A 25416-nucleotide genomic window follows, 5' to 3' on the forward strand; every position below is an offset into this window, starting at 1 on the left:
TTAATATTGTAGCCCATTTTATGAATGTATCCCTAGATGTTGATGACTGTTGTAGAATTCTAAGTGACCAGTGAACTGAATTTTACTGGGAAAAGTAGCATGTAATTAGTTTTAAGTACTCTACAATGTTTTGGAAAGTATCAGTTGTGAGGAAAGCCTATATTACCTCTGAATCTGGAAAAGGTAAATTTAAATAGCCCTTTGAACCATAGATATCTTCATTTGAGCGTAGGAATGAATTCTCACATAGTCAGCATCAGTTCTTCAGAGTTATAGTTATTCCTTATCAACTTGTAAACCTCTGCTTGAGTAGCCTAAGATGAGGGGGGCCCTGCTCAGAAATGGGCATTACGCCCACAGTCTGAAATCTCCCATCCAGCTTTCTCCTCTCTCACTTCATTCACTAGAATGAAACCGAGACACAAGCAGCCAAAGGCAAGTAAAGATGAACTTAATTTATTTGCCCCCACAACTTCACAGGCTGTGCTGGGGCCTTACAGTCCCACAACCTGGCCTGCTCCAGTTGGCTGGGAGTCTAGTTCTCTGGAGTGCCTGCTCCCTTGTCCAGAGCTGCCTTGAGCTGGGTTCCTCCTGGCCCCATCATCTTGCTCCCACATGCAAGGGGTACAAGTCTACCTGCAGCCAACCCAGGCCTGCCTCTGGCAGCAAGGATGGCCTCATGGGTGGATGCAGGACCAATCCCTGTGGGCTTGGGTGGATGGGAGGGCAGGCAGGAGGGTGTGGTCTAGTGGAGAGAGCTGCTGTTCTGCTCTTCAAAGGCCATCTTGCCCAGAATCTGGCTGTCCAATTCTACCCCATTCACAGGTAGCTGGAAGAAGTTCATTTCAGCAGCTAAGGCTGCCATGGCTGAAGGGTCCTGGCCAAACTGAGCTCTCAACATCATGTCCATTTTTTCCAGCCTCCTTTTGAGCCGCTTGGCCTCTCGCTCTCGAATGAGCCGGGCCTGCCGCTTCTCTGGGGTTTCATTGGCCCTCTTCAGCCTCATGGCTTCCCGATCTCGTTGCAGCCGGCGAGCCCGCTGCTCATCTGTCTCCTGCATTCGCTGAAGGCGCTTGGCTTCACGGTCCCTCATGCGCCTCACCTCTCGCTCTTCAGGGGTTTCATTGTCGCGCCGACTCTTCTTGGCTGTGCGCTCTCGTTCTAGCCGCTGCAGCCGCACCTCCAAAGGCTCATTCTGTCGACGTAGGGCCCACTTGCGTACACTAGGGGTCTGGGCTTCCAGTAGCTTACGGTAGGCAGCACAGTTGTTGCACACAAGCAGAATTCCAGCAGGGTACACTGCAGGGCTAAAGGCAATGTCCTTCCCCTCAGCACTGGAGGGACCCTCGCTGTGGACTGGGGGTAGGGATTCCATATTAAGTACTTCAGGAAGTTTCTCACTGGGAAGCAAAAATATTAAGATTGTTAATGTTTCTATGTAGCAAGTGTCAGGCCCTGATTTACTCCTTTCTTTTCTTTTTTTTTTTTTTTTGTCGGTCGTGGGGCTTGAACTCTGGGCCTGGGCGTTGTCCCTCAGCTCTTCAGCTCAAGGCGAGCGCTCTACCACTTGAGCTACAGCGCCACTTCCCTTACTCCTTTCTTTATTCTTTTCCTATTAGGCCAAGTTCAGTATTAGGGGTTGGTTTTGATACAAGGGAAGACCTGTCTAGGGCCAGGCTACTGTGTGAATGAAGGGGCCTGGCTGTGGGGACTTCCTTAGAATGGCATAGTCCACTACCTCACCTTCCCCCACCTGGCACTGCCTGCAATGAAAGGCAGCCTCTGCCTTATATGCTAGGCTAATAGGATGAGGACACTGTCTGGAGTTCTAGTTTCCTAGGAAATACTAGAGATGATGTCCTCATATCAGGATCTTTTCAGTACATCGTAATTTTATCATAAATGTTTTTGCAATTTCTTACATCTGTTCCTAGTTGAAAATATTCTGATGAGGAAAGAAAAGGGAATGTTTCCCTTAGGGATATCTAACAGATGCGTCTTGCCATCCTAGTCGCATTACTTGAATTTCCAAGAGGTCATGTGTCAGTTGCCCTTGCATCCCCTGTATCTCTAGGCTTCCCTTTGGCTTGGGAAAGTGGAACCCACACCCAGAAACTTGCTCCCAGTGCAACAGGGTGCCCAGCTAACCTGTTGAAAGTGGCATGGCTGGTGAAACGGGCTCCACACACTGCACAATTAGATCGTTGGTCCTCTGAGTGGATTAGGAGGTGGCGGCCCAGTGACCCTGGGGAGCTGAGGGCCCGTCCACAGACAGGACACATGTAGCTCTTGGCGCTCACCACTGCTGCAGTGTGCTGTAAAACAGAGCTTTAGTCTGTCAATCTTGTCCTACCTCCAGGACATCTGCACCCTCTTTACTACTTCCTGGAAACATCAGTTTTCCTTAGTCTCAGAACAATGGACTTGCAGCTCTTCTCTGTCTCGCTTCTGGAAAAGTCAAGGCCTGTTGTGTTAGTGGACCTTCAGAAGGGCCATTCACACCATTGCTCAGATCTTTTTTTTTTTTTCGACATAGCATCTTGTACATCTCATTGTTGTAATGGGTCCACCTGTAACCCTATTTAAACAGTTTGTTTTTTCCCTTCCCCTCCACAAATTATAGCAGCATCAAATACCGCGAAAGCAGGGCTTATACCCTGGGGGAGGTACATACAAAGCAACAAAGAAATCATCTTATAAATATGTTAGAAACAATCGCAAGAAAGAATAAAACATTTGAATCCTTATCTTGGGGTTCATTTCGCCTAACATCAACTTGTCTGACAGTTTCTGTTGTCTCAGACATATACTAGTTATTGCAAATAAGGGAAACCATGGGACCTATTGCTCAGATTTTTAAGCATGTGTTCTGACCATATTTTGGGACACGTGGCTGGCTTAAGAAACTGAGGGAGCTGGGAATATGGCTTAGCAGTAGGGTGTTTTCCTAGCATGCATGAAGCCCTGGGTTCAATTCCTCAGTACCACATAAACAGAAAAAGCCAGAAGTGGTGCTGTGGCTGCTTAAGTAGAAGAGTGCTAGCCCTGAGCAAAAGAAACTCAGGGACAGTGCCCAGGCCCTGAGTTCAAGCCCCAGGACCGGGGGAAGGAGAAGGCTGGGGTGGGGAGAGAGAAACAGCGGGGCTCAGGAGCTGCTTCAGACCTTGAGAGGACTTCATGATTAGAATGGGTTTTTTTTTTTTTTTTTTGGTCCGTTGTGGAGCTTGAACTCGGGGCCTGGGCGCTGTCCTTGAGCTTTTGTTCAAGGCTAGCACTCTACCACCTGAGCCTCAGCGCCACTTATGGCTTTTTTGTTTATGTGATACTGAGGAATCAAACCCAGGGATTCAAGCATGCCAGGCAAGCACTCTACCACTAGGCCACATTCCCAGCCCCTAGAATGGTTTCTCTTTCTCTCTCCCTCTCTTGGCTAAAACTGTGTCGGTACAAGTGCATTTTCAGACAGCAATGAAGGTCAAATGCGGGAGCTGGCTGGGAATGCTGGTATGCAACAAGTAATATATGTTTTGTCTAACCTCAGATTTTTTTGTTTGTTTGTTTTTTTGGGTCCGGTCATGGGGCCTGCACTCTGGGCCTGGGCGCTGTCCCTCAGCTCTTCAGCTCAAGGCTAGCGCTCTACCACTTGAGCCACAGCGCCACTTCCGGCTTTTTTCTTTTTGCTTATGTGGTGCTGAGGAATCGAACCCAGGGCCTTTGGAATGCAAGGCATGCGCTCTACCACTGAGCCACCTTCCCAGCCCCTAACCTCAATTTTTAAGTAGGGTCTTCCACAGGAATACTGGTCATGAGCCAACTATTTTATTTATTTATTTTAGGCAATACTAGGGTTTAAACTCAGGGACTTCAGCTTACTAGAAGTATTTTATTACATAAGCCAACTTATGAGCTCCTCCTTTCAAGATAAGGGTCTCACTAAGCCTGGGCTAGGCTGGATTGTGATTCTCCTATTTGTGCTTCCCCCATAGTTTTGGATGACAAGCATAGACCACCATGCCTAACCATTGGTTGAAATGGAGTCTTGTGAATGTTTTTTCTTTAAAAGCCCTCATTATTAATAGATACCAGTCCAGTTCGTATTTCACTATAAATGTATGCATTAAATAATTTAGAAAAAAAATGATACATAATTTTCACAGTATGTCTGCCTGGGTACCTAGAACCTATTTACCTTACATATCCACTTATCCGCTACCATGTTCTGGGATTTGGAATGGAGTCCTAATGGAAACAATGTCCCAAGATTCCTTCAGGACCCAGAGACAAAAGCCAGTGCAGGATATGGGTTATAAGCAAGCTGCCAGAGCCTAAGGTCCAAAAATCCCAGGTTCCCGCGCCATACCTGGTACACGTGAGCGATCAGTTGCTCCCGACTCCCACAGTCTAGCTGGCAGAGTGGACACTGGCAGAGTTCAAGCAATGGGTCAGAACTTAAGCTCTCTGTGATCTACAATTCAACAAATAGGCAAGTCATAAAGACTCCACAATTTTTTCCATTCCTCACCTCTTCTAACAGGATGCGTAACTTAATGTTATGTTATTCTCAGATTCCTCTTGTGGGACAAAGGAAAAAGCACTATTTGAAAGAGATTTAAATTTCATCACATCTTCATGTCTTCAGGGCTTCTACCAGGAGGCTATAGGATTGCTCCAGCAAGAGCTGATATTATCCTCATGTAAACTGCAGGGCAAGGATTAGTTTCTCTCCTACCATGCTTCTTGCAAGAATCCTCAGGAATCAAATTAGTGAGGTGGTAACCCTTTGACTTACAATTGTCAAGCATATTCCAGGGTACACCTGAGTACGTAAGTTTTTGAAAAGGGACTGTTATGTCTAGAAAGAAGTGGGAGTGTTAGGAAAGAGTGCTGTACAGGAGGGCAGGGATGTGGGAGTAGAAAAGGAAGGCAAGGAAGGCTGTGTGAAAAGAACTGTGTGTGTGAGCTATGGGTTCTGGTGCTGTGAAGGAAGACGCTTTGTATGATAGCCCAGGAGACTGTCAGTGGCGAGACTGTGACATGTGGGTGAGGAGCATGAGCACAGAGGGATAAAGCACTCCCAGGTTCCGGAGCCATTTGTCACTTGCCTCATGCTCTACTACTTCATTCCCACCACCACCAGGCTGTTCTGCATTTTCTAAGTCTTTTTCCACTTTGATCACCCCACCATCTTCCTCTGATGTGTGGGAAGAGTCTTCATCTTGTGTGGTTTCCTCTTCATCACCCTCACTGTCACCTGGAACACATAAACTGGTTACTTGTTCTGATTTTTGTAGGAAGAGATCCCGAACTGTCTATCCTTCTGTCTGCAGCTGTAATGGGAAGCAGATGTTTCATAGTAAGAGTTTGTATCAAGGCTTAATTGGGTATAATTAAATAGAAACCAGCTATCACTGTTACTTATTATGCCATATATACACTAAAGAGAAAATGAAGCACAGCTGCATAGGAAAATGGACATTGGGCCATCTGTATTTATCATGAAAACAATTCTATGCACAGCTCTCAAGTAGCTCAGTTCAAATCACACCTCCCTCAAAGCATCTCACACCCAGCTCGTTTCCATAACACACCACCTCTTGACCTTACCAACATTTTATTACTTAGTTTTTTTCCTAATATAACCCCTTGACCAACTTTTCCCATGGTAGCATAAACTATTCCACACTGAGCCCCAGTAAGCTTTTCTCTCCCAACAAATCCCAAGTATACTTAGAAGAACACTAGCAAGTTTTTCTTCCAAGCTTTTATAAGGAGGCAGAAGTAAATTAGTTAAAAATGGTATCATTTATACAGATAAGGCTGTTCATTACAGTGAGAAATTGGCAGAGCAACCAACCTCAAACAGTTTTCAGGAGTATCCAACTCACTTTAAAAGAAATATGTGTTTTAGACAAGGTCTCACCATATAGCTTAGGCTACCCTCAAACATCCAATCCTCCTGCCTTAGCTTAACATCTGGAGTACCTACTCTGTTCTCATTCTACTAGTACTAAGAATTCTAAACTAAAACAACTCACTGTTTACACTAATTCTTTGAAGTATCTGATGGATAACTAAATGTATAAATGGAAGAAATGTACCATTCTTTTCTTTAGGATGAAATACCATTTCTTGTTATTTTACATAAGAACTGAGTTTGTTTTGATTTGTGGGGTGGGGCAAGAAGCCCACCTATGAATGGGAATCTGCAAGATCTGGGTAAGCTATTTCCCTGCACCCCCCCACCCCCATATTACTTATGAAATAGAAGGGAAAAAAACCCACAATAACAAATTCTTTCTGGAAACAACACTCTGAAGATCTCAAGAGGAAACCAAACCTAGGGAAACTGTCAGACTTCAGCTGTATTCCAACTCTACCCAGATCCTGGACTTCTGGGCCTGATGTCAGCAGAGAAAAATACATGGCAGAGCCTGACCAGATTCTCTGACTCTGCAGTGAGATTTGTATTTTCTAACAGTGATGCTTCTCTTTTTTTTTTTCCTACTATCATTTGCATAATTTCTAAATCCACCAATGGTTGGACAGTATGGGCTTCTTTTCTTTCCAGGAAAAACTGGTTATATCCCTTTCTTGACAAATTCTAACCAAGTCATATTCTATTTATTTATTTATTTTTTTGTCAGTCGTGGGGCTTCAACTCTGGGCTTGGGCGCTGTCCCTGCAAACTTCAGCTCAAGGCAAGTGCCCACTTGAGCCACAGCGCCACTTCTGCAAGTCATATTCTAGTAGTTACATGTTAGTATTAGATACCATTCACTTGGTGGACTGGATTTGGGTCATGGAAAGATTTGTAGCATACTGCCTTAGTCCCAGCCCAAAGCTTCCTTTCTCTTGAATCATCTTAATAATGAAGCATACCATATTTTCTCAGAATGAGAAAATTTCACAGAATGAATCATACCGTATTTTCTCACCAGCCTCCTATTTCTCATATATAATACTTGTAAGTTTAATGTAAAGCAACTTATCAACTGGTTTTTTTTTGTAATTTATCACTCTGCCAGGAATATTTGTATTTTTAAGGTACACTGTCTAGAGTGATGATGCATTTTTTCCAGAATGGAAACCTATTAAACAGTTATAAATGTTGCTTTTGTTACCTGTTACTCAGGAAACTGATGGGTCCCATTAAGTTTTCAAGAAATTTTGGGGCTCATTTTTTAGCACCTAGGCGATTAGTTGCTAAATTAGTTCTTGTAGTTGTTGCTTAATTATTACTGTGGGGAAAACTGTAAAGTTCAGACCTCTGAACCATGCCTCCAGCCTTGTTTTTACAAGTTATTTATAGGATAGGGTCCTGCTTTCTACCTGGCAGTGTTCCTGGACTTTCCTAGTTCCTCCTACTTTCCTATAGTTGCTGAGATGACAAACATGTGCCCCCATGTCCAGCATCCCTCATTAGAGATAGTGTGTTAGAATTTTTCTGCTCAGGCTATTTTAGAATGGTGATCCATGTGCTTGGAATAGGCACATGCCACTGTGCGCCGCTATGGCTTCCCAAGTAGCTACTATTACTAGCTTGAGCCACTAGTGTTTAGCGTTCTACCTTTTTTTTTTTTTTTTTTGGCCAGTCCTGGGACTGGAATTCAGGGCCTGGGCACTGTCCCTGAGCTTCTTTAGTTCAAGGCTAGCACTTTACCACTTGAGCCACAGCACACTTCTGGCTTTTTCTGTTTATGTGGTACTGAGGTATCAAATCCAGGGGTTCATGCATGCTAGGCAAACACTCTACTACCAAGCCACATTCCCAGCCCCTTTCTACCTTGAGTGTTATAGAATTTTCTTTCCCTCTTTGGTTTCTCCCAGTCTTTCAACTAGAAATATACTCTAAATTGATAATAAGAACCAATATCAAACGTGTAAGGTTAAGGAAGTGTGGAAATCTTTCTAGGACGTAAGACATCTCAAATTGTTCAGACAGATCAAGGAACAGGCAATCTATAAGGCTCACCTAGTAAGAGCCAATCTTTTCTATCTTCCAACTAGAGAGCTCTACTGAGGGTTTGAGGTGAGAAGATTTGGACTTTAGCATCTTACAAAATGCTGCATAAACTTATCACTAAATAAACTTTGATGCCACTAAAACTATGCCATGTGTAAAAATTTATCGATGCCACATTTATATTTTATTAATTACAAATAGATCCTAGCAGACAAGGATAAAAAAAAAAAAAAAAAAAAAAAAGAACCTGACCTAAGGATTACTTAGGCACTAATTCTTCCTGGGTTTTGGGATGTCCTCAATCACAACTATCACAGACCTATCTATATAAGGTATTATGTCAAGTACTGTAACTGATGAGTTGTAAAAACACAATGTCAAACCTATTCACTCTCTGAATGAGCACATATGCCCACACACCTTAGGAAACAATTACAGACATGGAGGTCTACGTATCTCTTTTTTAAAAATCTTCCTCCCAACACCCATATTCAATCCCCAGAGCACACACACTATGATAATTCTTCTCCCATTGCCCTGAGTCATTACCAGAAGGTGCAGAACTCACTGCTACTGGAGTCCTGATCTCTTAGTTGTTGGATAGCTTGTCGCTGACTGCCAAGGTCTCCAGGAAAATCAGTTTTCATCATCGCCTGGCGGGCTTGCTCTTCTAGCCCAGCAAATACTTGATCCCCTGGTGGTCACAAGGAAAAATAAGTCAGGCCACCAACTGGGCAGCAGATCCCCAGACTAGCTGGTTGGAAGGTCAGACCATTCAAAGGTAGAAGACAGGCAGGTACCCTGTAGTGGGGTCATTCACCGCCCAATCAGTTTGCTGCCTCCAACAGCTTCTGACTGCAGCTGCTCTTTCTTGGCAGTAAGCCCAAGGCTCTAGAAAGCATTATTTGCTTCTCTTAAGTATTCCTTTTCTTGACTTTTCTCCAAAGGTAATCAGTCACTACTTTACAAATTTAATTGCAGAATCTCAATTCCATTTACAACCTTCCATCAATTGGGGTAACAGAAGCAAGAAGAGGCATAATGATGGTATGAAGTCAAGGCAACCAAACTGGTAAAATTTCTGTGCCTAAAATTACTAGCACTATGGTCCCAACTAAGTGTCTATCTAGAACTACAGACAAGTGCTTCAAATAAATCTTCTAAATAAATCTTTAATCCCTTCTTTCATCCATATGCCTTTGAAGATATGCTCAGGATGTTCTTCCTTAATTTTCTAAAGCCTATCAGAAGTAGCCATGATAAAATCAACTGGTTGAATAATGGACAGATGAGAACAAAAATACATGAACTCATTTCTGCTGAGGAACAAACTTCCTGAAATGAACCAACTAATGTACAACAACAACAAAAAAATGTGTTTCGGGGGCTGGGAAGGTGGCTCAGTGGTAGAGCGCTTGCCTTGCATGCTTGAGGCCCTAGGTTCGATTCCTCAGCACCATATAAGCAAAAAGAAAAAAGCCAAAGTGGCGCTGTGACTCAAGTGGTAGAGCGCTTGCCTTGAGCTGAAGAGCTGAGGGACAGCGCCCAGGCCAAGAGTTCAGGCCCCACGACCGGACCCCCCCCCCCAAAAAAAAATTCAGATTAAAAAAAAAAAAAGGGCTGGGAAGGTGGCTCAGTGGTAGAGCACTTGCCTTGCATGCTTGAGGCCCTGGGTTCGATTCCTCAGCACCACATAAGCCAAAAAGAAAAAAGCCGGAAGTGGCGCTGTGACTCAAGTGGTAGAGCACTAGCCTTGAGCTGAATTGCTGAGGGACAGCGCCCAGGCCCAGAGTTCAGGCCCCATGACTGGACCCAAAAAACAAAACAAAACAAAACAAAAAAAATGTGTTTCATCTCCTTGGATCAAGGTGGCTTTTGTTTTTATATGCATCTCAGCACCTGAGATCCATGTAGTTACTGAAGCATTAGCATTCAAGTATTCTTTTATTTTCAGGAAACCCTTCACAGGGAACATAGGAAGAAAGTGTTGGTTTTCTCCAGGTTTCCATTGTCAGCCTGAGGGGAAACTACAGCTTCCATTTCCTAGCCAGCAAGTGAGAATAACAGCCCCAGTTGTCAAACCTTTCTTAATGAAGGGTGAAAGGAAAGTAAATAGCCACAGGTTCAGAGACAGAATACAATGATGTGGGAAGAAAGAACTGGTCGGTTTATCTGTAGTACTTAACTAGTCTAGGGGAGTGAAAAAACAATGTGATGTAGAGTAGGTTTCATGTGATTTGCTTATTCATTCAGTAAATATTCTTTGATCATCTACTAAATAGATCTATTCTAGACATCAATTACTACTATTGGACACTTGCTAATTCTAGCCTCTATGTAAACTGCTTATAGTTCACACACCATGATTCTCTGCAAAATTCTATGAGGCAGGTATTAATAATTCTGAGGATAAACTGTATTGTACCGAGGAGAAAATTAAGGTCAGGTTCATATAGTTCTAATGTCTTTTTTCTCTTGGTGTTATGGATTGAACCCTGGAACTCACACATGCTAAGCATGTGCTCTACCACTGAGCTACAGTCCCACCTAATGACTATATTTTTTAAACTGCTTTCTAGCAGACATGTAATTTCTAGGATAAAAGGTTCATTGAAGTGCTTTTCTGGAAACAAACATTTGTCTCTATGTAGGAAAAAATGGCTCTGATCTAGTGTTGGTATTAACTCCATGCCAACTGAAACTGATATGTGAAACTCAAATACTAAAACAGAGTTCTCAGGGCTAATATATATGACAAAAGGAAAAATGGTGGTCTGATACTACATTATGAGTTACTGTGTCTGGATTAAAGTATCTGGCATTGGCAATTATGACTCATCCTGTGAGTGCAAATGAAAGTGGATTGTTTTAAAAGTGTACTCCTAGATAGCTACAAAGCCCTTACATACGAAACAGGTTGCTTTAAGTCCATGCTCATAATTCTTTTCTTTCTTTTTTGGTCGGTTGTGGGGCTTGAACTCTGGGCCTGGGCGCTGTCCCTGCGCTCTTCAGCTCAAGGCGAGCACTCTAACACTTGGGCCACAGCGCCACTTCCAGTTTTCTAGTGGTTTATTGGAGATAAGAGTCTCATGGACTTTCCTGCCTGGGCTGGCTTTGAACCTTGATCCTCAGATCTCAGCGTCCTGAATAGCTAGGATTACAGGCATGAGCCACCAGCGCCCGGCTCGTGCTCATAATTTCTAAAGTGAGAAATTGAATAAAAATTTTGCTAGAGAAAGCAAAGAGTGAATTTTGTGTTGAGTGCCTTTTTCCTTACTACAGTAATAAAACATTCAATTTCTCCATGTTGGTTTCATGAAGAAACTACAAGAGCATGATCAAACTGGAACAAACTGAATTCTAGGTAGGTTCACATTTTTGGAGTTAGGAGCCATGGATAGACAGAGCAGTAAGGAATAAGTTATATTCCAGCATATAATTATCAAAGGAAGTTCATTTTTATCAGGAACACTTCAGGTCTCTAGGGAAACCAACTAGGTTTATAACATGCTGAGAATGAACAATACATGTATCCCTTTCATAATGGGAAATCACCACTAGATTAGTAGAAGGACACCTAAAAGGATATCTACCTTTCAAGATAAGCCAGTAATTCAGTTTAGTCTGACAACATAGGCTTAAAATTTAGTTTTGTCTATTAATGTCTAAAAATTTAGGCTCTCAGAGAAGAGTGTATTCAACCCCATTTAAAGCTCTTGCTGGCAATCTCACCTAGGATAATTGAGATAAATTAATTCTCTCATTCCTTTTCAACAGAAAAATGTCTTTTATTCTATTCCCAATAAGGAAAAAAGCTAAGGTAAATGTTATTCTTTTAAAATGTTTTCATGGGGGCTGAGAAGGTGGCTCAGTGGTAGAGCGCTTGCATTGCATGCATGAGGCCCCGGGTTCGATTCCTCCTTACCACATAAGCAAAAAGAAAAAAGCCAGAAGTGGCACTGTGGCTCAAGTGGTAGAGCGCTAGCCTTGAGCTGAAGGACAGCGCCCAGGCCCTGAGTTCAGGCCCCACGACTGGACCCCCCCCCCAAAAAATGAAATAAAATGTTTTTATGACCTAGCCACCTATGGCTCACATCTGTAATCCTAGCTACTCAGGTGGCTGAGATTTTAGGATTGTGGTTTGAAGTTGGCCTGGACAGCAAAGTCCGTGAGATTCTTAGCTCCAATAAATTACTCAGAAAAAGCTGCAAGTGGTGCTGTGGCTTAAGTGGTAGAGTGCTAGCCTTGAGGGAGAGGCTCAGGGACAGTGCCCAGGCCCTGAGTTCAAGTTCTACAATGGACATGAAAAAAAAAGTGTATATATATATATATATATATATGTATATGTATATATACGTATATATATAAATACATATATATACACACACCTTATTTTTTATGCACTTTGACTTATAATAATATTTAAAAGAAGCAATTTTTAGCAGACCTCATAAAGAAAGATAAGTGGATGATCTTCATCCAATTTCCAATTCTGTTATAATTATCCTTTCATAACAAAGGTACTGAGACTTAAAGTATGTCATGTTAACATGAATGACCCATAGCAATACTAGTGATTAAGAAGTATTATAGAATTGCTTGTGTTTATAATGTAGCATTAATTTTTTTCTACCTTTAGACTGTTGGTATAGTTTTTTGTTGTTGTTGTTGTTTTTGTGTTCATCGTGGGGCCTGAACTCTGGGCCCAGGTGCTGTACCTCAGCTCTTCAGCTTAAGGCTCTACCACTTGAGCCACAGTGCCACTTCTGACTTTTTCTACTTATGTGGTGCTGAGGAATTGAACCCATGCCATTATGCATGCTAGGCAAGCACTCTACCACTGAGCCACCTTACCAGCCCCAAGATTGTTGGTATGGTATTTTTTAAAAAGTCCTCTGATCCCTAGATTTAAATGTACCCATATTAGCCAAGTATGAGCCTATTTTATTTGCCTATTTTATAATAATTTTTATTGTGATTAAATGATTACATAAATTTCACAGTATTGTAGGATAGTGATACTTAAAGTTACAAACACTTTTTTTTTTTTTTTTTGCCTGTCCTTGGAGCTTGAACTCAGGGCCTGGGCTCTGTCCCTGAGCTTCTTTTGCTAAAGGCTAGCACTCTACCACTTGAGCCTGGGTGCCATTTCCAGCTTTTTTGTTTATGTGGTACTGAGGAATCGAACCCAGGGCTTCATGCATGCTAGGCAAGCATTCTACCACTAAGCCACGGACCTACAAACACATTTTTAACCTTCACAATATTTGCCTATTTTAGTTGTATTCTACAATAAAAAGCAAGGAACTATCTTTCCTTTTTTTACTTATAAAATTAAAATACTATGTGTCTCTGATTTGTGTAAGGATGTCCAGACCACATAAGAGCAAGGTCATCAAAGCCATCTTGGAGAACAAATAGGAATTTTGAAATGAAAGTCAACAAGTAAAGTTTTTCATCATTCTCTTTCTTGGGTCCTTGACAGAGTTAAATAAATATAATTTCAGGGTAGCAGATATTAAGTAAAACAGGTAAAATGTATTCTCTAAGAGACCAGATGTCAAATTCAGGAAACAAACAAAAAAAAGATGTCATGTTCTGCGAGTGAGGAATTTAGGATTACAATTCTAGCTTGAAGTTTGTAACCCAGGTGCTGAGAGAATGAATGAAGACAAATTAGTTGTGCTTTTTAGAAAACAAAGGACTTTAAGGGCTTATTTCTCCTTCACTGTAAAAAGGTTCAGGTTGAAGTTAAATGTTTCTTATCTCTCATATATACTATAATATGAAATCAAAAGTCTTTTAATGAAATTTTCTTTTCTTTTTTTTTTTTGGTCGGTTGTGGGGCTTGAACTCTGGGCTTGGGTGCTGTCCCTGTGTTCTTCAGCTCAAGGCAAGCTCTCTACCTCTTGAGCCACAGCACCACTTCCAGTTTTGGAGTGGTTTATTGGAGATAAAGAGTCTCACGGACTTTCCTGCCCGGGCTGGCTTTGAACCGGGATCCTCAGATCTCAGCCTCCTGAGTAGCTAGGATTACAGGCGTGAGCCACCAGCGCCCGGCTGAAATTTCATTTTCTTAGTGGCTTGCTTGGTTCCAGCAAAACTGGGAATGTGAGTGTGTGAATGTATTCTCAACCTGTCCAGGACAGTTAACAGAAATTTGTACTCAGTAAGATTGGAAAAGAAGTAAGGGAGAAGGTCTAAAACAGAGATTTCAGCCTAGTAGTAGTTTCTCCTTAACTTACAATTCTGGGCTTTTATTCCAAAAGCTCTGCACTAAGTCCGAGTTTAGTAATGTGGTAAGTAGGCAGAATACAAATTTGCATGCTTCTGGGGAAAGGATTTAGCAATTTAGATATAAAAACAGTCATGAAAATATGGTGCTGGTGGCTCACACCTATAATCCTAGCTACTCAGGAGGCTGAGATCTAAGGATTGTGGTTCAACGCCAGCCCAGGCAGGAAAGGCCATGAGACTTTTATTTCCAATTAACTACCAGAAAAGCAGAAGTGGAATTGTGGCTCAAAGTGGCAGCCAAAGAGCTTAGTAACAGTACCCAGGCCCTGAGTTCAAGTCTCATGACAAAAAACAAAAACAAAAAAAGCAATCATAAGAACAACCAAGTAAGTGCCAAATGGCATGACCATTAGCTTCTACAGTAGATCTAAGGGATGCTGACAGGCACAGGGGATTTTTTTTTTTTTTTTGTCATGGGGTTTGAACTCTGGGCCTGGGTGCTGTCCCTCAGTTCTTCAGCTCCAGGCTAGTGCTCTACCACTTGAGCCACAGCAACACTTCCAGTTTTCTGGTGGTTAACTGGAGATAAGAGTCTTATACACTTTCCTGCCTGGGCTGGCTTTGAACCACAACCTCAGATCTCAGCCTCCTGAGTAGTTAGGATTACAGGCGTGAGCCACCAATGCCTGGCAGGGGAATTCTTCTTTAGGAGACACAAAAATTTTTATTTAGGAAAAATACTCCCTTCAATGGTTATTAATTAGGTAATGAATCTTACTTAGTAATTTACTTGTACTTCTCTGTGTAGACTAATTAGAAACTCACAAGAGAACTATCTCATTCTGAATGGAAGGTAAGAAATTAATACTTCATTCTACTTTAAAAATTGAGATTTTTGCCAGGCTCTCATGGCTCACACCTATAAAACTAGCTACTCAGGAGGCTGAGATCTGAGGATCATGATTCAAAGCCAGCCTGGGCAGAAAAGCCTGTGAGACTTTTTTTTTTTGTCTATTCTTGGATTTGTACTCTTTATCTGGATTCTTCTTTTTTTTTTTTTTTTTCTGTCGGTCGTGGGGCTTGAACTCGGCCTGGGCACTGTCTCTTAGCTCAAGGCTAGCGCTCTACCACTTGAGCCACAGTGCCTCTTCAGGCTTTTTCTGCTTATGTGGTGCTCAGGAATCAAACCCAGGGCCTCATGCATGTGAGGCAAACACTCTACCACTGAGCCACCTTCCTAGCCCCTGTGAGACTCTTATCTCTAGTTAATAACACATATACAAAAAAGCTGGAGTGGTGCTCTGGCTCAAGTGGTAGAGTGCTAGCTTTGAACAAAAAGGAGCCCAGGGACAGTACTGAGTTTAAGCACAGGCCCAGAAAAAAAAAATTGAGATTTCCCCCCCACACACCCCCACCCCATTGGGTATTGGTCTATGCCTGTGATCTTAAGCTACTCAGGAACCCGAGATCAAGAGGATAGTGGTTCAAGGTCAGTCTGGGTAAAATGTTCATGAGAGCTCATCTCAAAAAGCTGGACTTGGTGTACACACCTGTCATCCCAGCTACACGGGAGGTATCAATTTCAAGATCGTGGTCCAAGCTGGATAGGGCATAAAGCGAGACCCTATTTGAAAAATAACAAAAACAAAAAGGGCTGGAGGCATGGCTCAAGTGATACATCACCCTGCTGGCAAGTGCAAGGCCCTTAGTTCAAACCCAGTACCACTAAAAATAGTAAATAAACAAAATAAAATAGAGCTATCCCTCATTATGAATGAGTTATTCCTACAATGGACTGCTGTTGTGCTGCTGCTAAAACAAGTTAATGGTATGGACACATAGAAAACAAATCAAGCTATAATACTAATAATGAAATATATTAAACATAGTTTAAACATTAAGCAGCAAAATTTCCCATATTAAATAATTTGAATTTATCATTTGAGAATAGAGGCCAATACCACTAGTATTGAGGAGGATCTAGGACAAAGGAGGGCCTCACATAAAATAACACAGATGACAAAGAAGAGACGCCAAACTATTTAATACTACTACTGTTTTCAATACAAATCAAGTCAGTGAACTCTATCCTGACCTAAAAATACCTGCAAAACTTCTGAAAAAAATACCAATGATCAGGTCTCATCTCAAATTAAATGAGGGTCAAATTAAATGAGATTTTTCAAAATTCAGCATGAGATTTCTAGCTTCATGCCACTCAGTCAACTTTCGTTCCAGAAGGCAGATGTCATGAAGCAAAGCCATCATGCTATTCAAGGGCTGATTGGCTTTGACATCTGAGCACAGCTTCTGCATTTTCCTGCTTCTGACTATGAGTCTATTTAGTTTACTTCAAATAGATAAGCAACATTAAATTAAATACATATCACTGGTTCCATTTCTTTGCCTGGGGATAGGAAACTCAAGAGGTCAGAAAACTAAAATTACTAACTTCTACTTGCTATTATTGTCATAAGCAATAAGAAATAATCTTTTGAAAGGGCAGGGTGAGCTACTATCCCAAAATAAAAACAAACTAGATTTCAAAACCCAGCAGAGCTCAGTATCTTTTGTTCACTAACTTAAAGCTTTGCTTTAGAAGGCCTCCTGGCTCCCTGCCCAAATGCATCACTGACCAAGCCCCCTGGGGATGTTGCTCTTTAGTTGCAGCTCTTTTGTTGCTCATATCCAACTCTAAGGGTCCTCTTAATGGTCACCACTGAAGAGTCTGAATTCCCACCCACTGCATTAATAGCGCATTTACTAGTTTGACTCTAGATAACTGCATTTCTGTAACTATGTGTCTGTCATATTTTCCCTTCTGTCATGGTCCATTTGTCCATCTATTTTCCAACTCCGATAACCAGCCGCAACTTTTATCTTGGCCATGACTATAGTGGGAAGAGATGCAACTAATGGCACGTGCTACATAGGCACCGCTACATAGGTCATGCAAAGCCTCTGCTGGCTTCCAGCCTTTCCTGTAATTGTGCCATCACCTTCTAGCTACTTTCTTCAAACTTTATCAGTCTCTTTGAACAGATGGCTTTTATAAGTGAACTCGTGGAATTGCCTGATTTGTAAACTCATCATCTCTACCCTTTCTTCCCTCTCTAACATTTCATCTTTTGTCGATAATCATCCTCAACATGACAACATCCTCCTGAATCCCTGTGCTAGATGACCTATGCTAGAGATCATCTTTGACAAGCCTCACCTTCAAACACATTGCATCTTACTGTTCTAATGACAACTTCTAAATCCTTGCAAATCACTTTCCTTTATATTATGCAGCCTTATAGATCCTACTATTCAAGACTATATTTTTTGGAAGCATCCAACTGTTCTATCTTATGCTTTTTTTTTTTTTTTGGTCAGTCATGGGGCTTGAACTCTGGGCCTGGGCACTGACCCTCAGCTCTTCAGTTCAAGATGAGCACTCTACCACTTGAGCCACTTCTGGATTTTTGGTGTTTAATTGAAGAATCTCAGGAACTTTTCTGCTCAGGCTGGCTTTGAACCTTGATCCTCAAATCTCAGCCTCCTGAGTAGCTAGGATTACAGGCATAAGCCACCAGCGCCTGGCTCTTATACAACTTTTCCAGGACTTAAACAGAAGAATTATTATATAGAGGCTTATTACCATTACTTATTAAATATTTAAGATATCAAATACATTCTAATTTTTTTTTTTTTTTTTTTGTCAGTTGTGGGACTTGAATTCTGGGCTTGGGCGCTATCCCTGCACTCTTCAGCTCAAGGCGAGCGCTCTACCGCTTGAGCCACAGCACCACTTCCAGTTTTCTAGTGGTTTATTGGAGATAAGAGTCTCATGGAGTTCCTGCCTGGGCTGGCTTTGAACCGTGATCCCAGATCTCAGCCTCCTGAGTAGTTAGGATTACAGGTATGAGCCACCGGTGCCTGGCTACATTCTAATTCTTTTGTTCAAACTTTTTTCTTTAGCCTGAAAGATAAACACTATATAGTATCTGGCATATGATATATTTTAAATTAATTTTAGTTCTCTTAACTCCTGGGTTAATCTATTTTCTCAAATATCTTTAGTTTTGGTCTGGTTTGGCTTTTGTTTGGTTTTAGTTATAACTCTGAATTCTCTTCAAATGTACTTTAGTCAAGCAATAATAGACAACTAAATCACCTCTAATGAACATCTGAGTGAGAATGTTTATCTACCCATATCACTGGAAATAGCTAATTACCACAAACTTACATAGATACCAATGTTAATTTAGCATTTAATAAGGCACTGTTTTTTTAGGGTTTGAACTCAGGGCCTCACACTTGCTAAGCAGCAGCTCATAAAAACAATGTGATCTAGATCTATACTTATTTATGTGTCTCATAGTTTCTGCCATCTAAATGTGTGAACAGTGCTAAAAGTTTATGTGCATATATACATATAATACACACACATTTATATATAATATATATATATAGTCACACAGTTTCTGCCATCTAGATGTTTACAATCTAATTACCAAAATAAAAGATACACATACAACTATTGAGAAACAATGCAAAGCAACAATGCAGACTTCCTATTTTTAGTTCATGCCTTAGATGATCTGTCCCATACTACTGATTTGTAGTGCCAAAACACTGCATTCTAGATGGTAATCCACTTGCTTTTCCTGTTTGAGAATCCTCCATGATTTAAGTATGTGCAACCTCATGCCCTATGACTTTTACACAAATAAAATTTCTCCCATACACAAAGTTTTTTTTATCAGAAAAATGCATTTTTAACAGAAAACACGTATCTTCTTTACTTGAGTTTCCCTTTTCTTTGTCTCTTTTCCAAATTCAATTTCTAACATAGGGTCTCTTTAAGTTTATGGTCTAGGGCCTCTTTCATCAAACATTCCCTTGCTACCTCAGTCCATGGAACTCTCTTAACTTCCCTCCTCTTAACTTCTGTGGTATACGTCTACAGCATCCGTATTTGGTACTTAGCATATACTCTTTTTTTTTTTTTTTTGGCAATGCTGTCCCTCAGCTCTTCAGCTCAAGGCTAGCACTGTTGAGCCATAGCGCCACTTCCGGCTTTTTCTGCTTATGTGGTGCTGAGGAATCAAACGCAGGGCCTCAAGCATGCAAGGCAAGCACCCTACCACTGAGCCACCTTCCCAGCCCCCTTGTCTTGTATTTTTATATATTTCTTGTGTGTGTATCTGAAGCTACATTATGGCTTTACTTATCTTATAGCTCTGACATCTAGCATAAAGATTTGCAGAGTAGATATTCTATAATTGTTTGTAAATGTATTAAGTCAGGTTAGAAAACATCCATTCTAGTGAGGAGACACACTTTGAATTTGTTATCTAAAACCTTTAACCCTTTCTTCTTTACAAATCTGTGAGAGCTTCTCAGCATAAATTCAGGTTACTCTTTCATTCCAAGCCTCAACACTCCCAGTTCCAGAAGACAAAGCCCAATACTCACAGTGAACTTTATTTGGATTTGTCTGTTTCCGACGGGACATGTTTCCCTGATCTGAGAGCTCTGGCTTTTCCCAGTTTCACGGCTGGATATAATGCTACCTCCTTGCAAGATGCTAACCTACAATACAAAAGGATATTGCAAGCACATGTCATTTTTCTCAGAAACTATAAAAAATTAAGAGCATATATAAAACTCGCCATTTGTAAATAATTAAAAGAAAGGAGAGAAGGAAGGAAAGATTAAAGTTAGTTTCCAGCACAATGTTGAAGCTCCAAGGAGATTAAGGAGCTTCTTTAGAGGAGTTCAGAGAATTCTAATTCTGTCTTTGTAGTTCAGAATATTGTTAAATGATTATGTTCAAGGTGAAAAGACAGACCAAGAAGCAAAATTAAGGTGATCTAGGTTAGAAGTACTGTGGGCTGAAAGCATTAATCTTTAATGACTGTAGAAGGAAGCAGAAGGAAGCCAGAGTTCAGCAGCTCATGTGTCACATTCCCACTGAAGGCAAGCCCTGAAGGCTGCACCAATGGGAGCCTCTAGACAGTTTCTTTTAAGAAGTTATCTCACCTAGGGGAAATAAAAAAATCACATTCTTATGAGGTAGGAAATGTCTCCAAACCCTTAGGCAGTGAGGTGTTGGGACTCATGCCTATAATCTCTAACGACTCAGGAGGCTGAGATTTCCAGGATTGGGGTTCAAAGCCAGCCTGGGGAGGAAAGTGAGATTCATCTCCCAAAAGACAGAAGTGGAGCTCTGGCTCGTGTGCTCAACTTCGTTCACAAAAGCTCAGGGACAGTGCCCATGCCCTGATTCAAGTCTGAGGACCAGCAAAACACAAACATAAAAACAAACAAAAAATCCTTAGACATCTTTAAATGAACACAGCACAGGAAATAAAACGTCTATTTAGTCATGCAGACACGGTGCCAGCTACCACGGATGACAGAGCATTAGAGTAAATCAAACTTCCAAAGGTGAAGATGCACTCTCACCAGAAGAGCCAGACAACAGCTACATGTTGTTAAGTAGTCATTTAGTCCCTTAATGTGGAACATTAACCTGGTCCTACTGTGTTCTGGAGAGGTGGTTGAAGTTGGCCTCTTCTCAATCTTGCCTCTGTATTGTAAAATGACCAGTGGGAGAAACAAACACAAAAGCTCCCTATACAAAAAGAGCAACAGAGAAATGCATCTACCTCCTAATATAGGAGATGACAGATACTTAAGCCTGAAGGTTCTTTTAAATACAAGAAAGATTAGTCCAGCCAGAAACAATGTTAGAAAATCTGAATTGTATTAGTAGCAGAAATTGTGGCATTTTCTTTGACAGACAGAAGACTAGAGGTGTGGTTCATCAGCAGAGCACTTTCCTAGGATGAGTAAAGCAAGGGGCTCAATTCCCAGTGCCACAGGAGAAAATAAAATCCAGAGTGAATACACAGATATAAATGAAAAAATTCTATTTTCTACCAGACAGGAACATGGATTTAGTCACTCAAGTTTTCTTTCAGTTCCTACTGTCTCAAATTGTACTATTATATACAAATATAAAATTCAATTTATTGCTTTAAGAGGAATTGTAAGAGGCTGCTACTAGCTGTACTTTGCATGCCAGTTAATGAAGACTCATCTCCTGTTAATGCCAACCAACTCCTCTAAGTAGCTAGTAAGGTCCTCAAACCAGTAATCAGATCCTGCCTCCCTTACCAAAAGAAGAAAGAAACCGCAAATGGCAAAGACAGGCCTCCACAGGAAGTGGCAAAGGAAGCAGCTTTCAGGCAGTCTTCTATCATATCTGCATATCAAACACAGTTCTTTTTCAGACCTTTAATTAAAAAAAAGAAAAAAAAAACTCCAAATATACACAGTAAAAAAAAAAAAACAATTTAAATGATTTAAAGTGCAGTCCACTAATAGAAAATACAAACGATATGCTTTCTCTAAGTTTGTTGTTTGTGTACACCATTCTCCCCTCCCCGCATTTGAGACAAGATTATGCCTTGTTGTCCAGGCTGGTCTCAAACTCCAAGACTCAAGCAATCCTCCAACCTCTGCCTCCTAAGTAGCAGGAATTATAGGTGTGCACCACCATAACCATCTTAGTCTATCTAATCAACTAGTTAGTTATTAATGGCAGCAGTGAATGAGTATGTCACTTCAGATCTTTTCCTATATATGTCTATGGAATCACGAAGAGAACAGATGAATAGATGGTTAAATTTTTTTGAAATTCACCTTATATAAAGGAAAAATGGAATCTTGACTATTCTATTTTCTTTTCCTCAAGATTTGAAATGGAAACTGAGATCAAGGTAAGGAAGTTAACTTCTGAAGGAATGCCAAATAACTAGAGCCCAACTCTTCCCCAGACAACAGTTCCATCTTGAAGCTACATGGCAGGCAAAGACAGAGATGAGCATCTGCATATTTAAATCGGCTGTGTCCACTGCCTCTTACAATCCCCCTAGTGGTCCAATAGGGAACTGAAGAAATGGTACCCAGGGGACTTCACACCTGAGGGATCAAGGAAAAAAGAAGCAAACGCCCTCCTCTCCCTCCCACAAAACAAAACAGGACAACGATAAAAACACTTCCATCCTCTCCCAAAACAAGTCTGTGGGTCGTGGACTTTTGGACATACGTGGGGAAATAAATGGCACTGGCTGGACACAACCTTGGAGCTTAGACAACTTAGATCGGCAGTGAAAGCTAGCCAGAACCATAGACTTATGACCTGATAGGTCCCTCGGTCAGTTTTACTTTGAGCCCAAATGTGACACTGAACTACAAATGTCACTGGACAGCGGCTGGTCAGCATCATCCCAAAGGAAATTGGAATAAGAAGAAAGGTAAACGGAGGTTCGGGCCCACAAGGGGTTTTCTCTTAAAGGGAAGGCCGTTTGGGAGGACGCGTCTCCCTTTATCACGGCCTCCGCTCTCCCACAGGTTGTTAGGTTGCAGCGTCCAGCCACCCCAGACAGTAACAAGAAAAGCAGAACAGAACAAAAACGACGCACAGCAAAACAAAAACCAAAGGCGGATGCGAGGCCAGCCCCAAGAAAACAGGGTGCAGTCCCACCTCCAACTCTGGTGCGGTTCCCACGGAGCGCAGTAATCTCGTCCGAACCCGAGCGAGCGATCGCGACCTGCCAAGGAGAGGCCAAGCGTCTGGCACGCAGGCTCGGGCTCCGGCGCCCGGCGCCGCGGCCCGGGCGGGGCGGCGTCTGTCTACGCCGCTAGGTGTTTCCCGGGCACGAGCGCAGGTAGAGCCGGGGCGCGAGCCGGGGCCGCGGTCACAGACTCGGGGGAGAGCGAAAGGGAGCAGGTCTTCCGCGAGGCCGACACGCGGGGGCCGGGGCCCCGCGGCCGGTCTCCCCCGCGCCGCCTGTCAGACGCGGGCCCCGCGCCGGCCCAGGCCGCGCCCCGCGCCCCACACCGCCCCGGGCCGCCCCCGCCTCCTCCCCCGGCGCCCACAGACAAAAGGGCCTCCAGCCTGTGACCCCTGTCGGGCCGCGCAGCGTCTGCATCCCCGGCGCGGCCGCGGAGGAACGACGGGGAAGGGGCCTCTTTACCCCGCGCCACGGCGCCCCGCCGCGCTCCGGTCTCCGGGCCCCGCCTCCGGACAGACGGACCGCCGGACAATGGGCCCCCAGCTGCAGCTTCGGGCCGGCTGGGCGGGGGCTCTCCCGTACCAGACCCAGCGGGCTGAGGGCCGCTCAGGGCCGAGTGCCTGAAGGGGAGCCGGCGGGCGGCGCTGCAGACAGACAAAGCCAACCGCAGACAGACGGACGGAGGGGGATAAAGATGGCGACGCGGCCGCGAGAGCGCGCGGCTCGCGCACCCGCGGTGAGTGGGGCGCGTGCACGGGCCTCACCTCTTCCACTCCCCCCTTCCTCCCCCGGCCCCGGTCCCCTTCCCCGCTCCCCAGGCGCGCGCCTGGCGCGGCGGGCGGGGCTGAGGAGAGGGGCCTGGGGGGCGGGGCCTGAGGGGTTATCCAATCACGGACGTCCCTGAGGGTCCTCGCCGGCATCCTCGCGCCCCCGAGACCGCCGGGCCTCGCACTCTCCTCGGCTTCCTCGGGCGTCCTCGGTCCCCTCCGCGTGTCCGAGTCCTCCGGGGCGTAGGAACTCCAACTCGACTCCCAGCTCCGGCCCCGTTTCCTAGCCCACCACGGGGCTCAGCCGCAACACCGACCGCCCGACCACGGCTCCGCCGCCGCCCCGTCTCCACCCCGCGAACCCCCGCCCTTCGCTCGCGGACCGCTGGGTCCTGCAGCCGCGCGGCCTCGGCGAGGGCCCGCGGCAGCTGTCCGAGCCTCCTCGGGAAAAGGCCTCGCGCTCGTGTTTCTCCGACACGAGGGTCCGTGATAGAGGCCACCGACCCCGGGCAGGCTGCCGCGATCGGGAGCGGGCGCACTCACTGCCTAATGAAATACCCCTGCCCTCGGCCCGGCCCTGTCCGTGCCCCCTGCTCCCCCGCGTCCTCCGCTTCCTTCCCAGCGGAGAAGTGGGGGAAGCGGAGGGAAGGAGACAGACCTCTCCTTAGAAGAGTTCAGCTTTGGTAACCCGCTCCGGCACTGTGACTTTGGACAAGTCACTGCCCTAACTTGTCAAATAGAGACCGTCGTCATTCGGCCTCTGCTTTCATGGAGCTGTGCTAAAATGAATTTCTAACGGCAGTATGGAAACATATTTTATAATTACTGGCTACACAAAGGCGGAACTAGTAAAAATGCTAACCCTTGCTGATAAAAATGGCACATCCTAACATTTGCCTAAAGCATTCTTGCAAATTGCCCTGCCCACAAATTTCCAGTGAGATGATGCATGTCATTGTCTACATCTTGTTTAGTACTAAAAGATGTTGGTCTTCCACATTGCTGTAGTAAATATATCTATGTAGAATGGGATATTTAGATAGGAATTGCTTAACGTTAGCAAACATTAAAAATTTTATTATTATAAAGGTAATGTGCAGAGGGATTACAGTTACATAAGTCAGGTAAAGAGTGCATTTCTTTTTTTTTGGACAATGTCACCCACCAGTGGAACATTTTAATTCATTAAAATATCCAATTTTTACATAGCCAGACAGTGAAAACATTTTCACTGAATCTGTAAGCATTTAGAATATTTTGGGCAAGAATATATGCGGATTTGACTACGTAGTTCAGTGGTAGAGTTCTTGCTTAGCATCTGTGAGAGTATGAAATTAAGTTAGTAGTTAAAAATAAAACAATATAAAGTCTTTTTGTCCCTTCCTCCTTCTTTTTTTTAACAGTGTGTAAGTACTACTTTACTTTTACTGCAGTAGTCAGCAAACTTTTCCTGCAAAGGGCAACCTATGTTTACTGCCCGATATACACTCCTGTCTTCCCAGCCTTTAAGAATGTAAAAGGCATACTTAGCTGGAGAGCTATTCAAAAATATATCTGACAAGCTTGGTCTGCAGGTATGTTACTGAGAGACTCTTATTTTACGGGTTCAAAAGTTTTATCAGCTTTAAGTTACAGCCACTAGTTATCATGATTTATGTAGAAAAGAATAGATGGCTAGTTAACCATAGTAATGTGGTAGGTCCTGTCCTAGCATCAAATAAAATTTCCAGGTGAAACTGTCATTTTGTTTTTGATTGTGTTTATTTATTTATTTTTGTTGGTCATGGGGCCTGAACTCTGGGCTTGGGCTCTGTCCCTCACCTCTTCAGCTCAAGGCTTGAGCCACAGCACCACTGCCAGCTTTTTCCTGCTTATA

At 43.2% G+C, this 25416-nt stretch overlaps 1 protein-coding gene across 6 annotated transcripts; it reads right to left on the minus strand.

Moving 5' to 3' along the window:
* Positions 1–435: 435 nt before the first annotated feature.
* On the minus strand, positions 436–25266 carry Znf821 (zinc finger protein 821). 6 transcript variants are annotated; one of them, XM_042700824.1, is made up of 10 exons: positions 23236–25266; positions 22743–22809; positions 21371–21488; positions 19664–19780; positions 15751–15824; positions 8532–8657; positions 5103–5251; positions 4361–4465; positions 2149–2315; positions 436–1400 (listed from the first exon to the last, which is right to left on the minus strand). In XM_042700824.1, the coding sequence occupies exons 5-10, from the start codon at positions 15755–15757 to the stop codon at positions 746–748; spliced, it is 1209 nt and encodes a 402-aa protein (XP_042556758.1). In that variant the 5' UTR covers positions 15758–15824; positions 19664–19780; positions 21371–21488; positions 22743–22809; positions 23236–25266; the 3' UTR covers positions 436–745. The 6 variants fall into 6 exon arrangements, with proteins under 6 accessions (XP_042556758.1, XP_042556754.1, XP_042556753.1 ...); XM_042700820.1 differs by lacking the exon at positions 15751–15824 and having other exon boundaries at positions 21371–21458; positions 23236–24107; XM_042700819.1 differs by lacking the exon at positions 15751–15824 and having other exon boundaries at positions 23236–24107.
* Between the last annotated feature and the right edge of the window lie 150 nt (positions 25267–25416).

The sequence above is a fragment of the Dipodomys spectabilis genome, unplaced genomic scaffold, assembly GCF_019054845.1.
Source record: "Dipodomys spectabilis isolate Male_0828 unplaced genomic scaffold, ASM1905484v1 ptg000273l, whole genome shotgun sequence".
Classification (NCBI taxonomy): Eukaryota; Metazoa; Chordata; class Mammalia; order Rodentia; family Heteromyidae; genus Dipodomys; species Dipodomys spectabilis.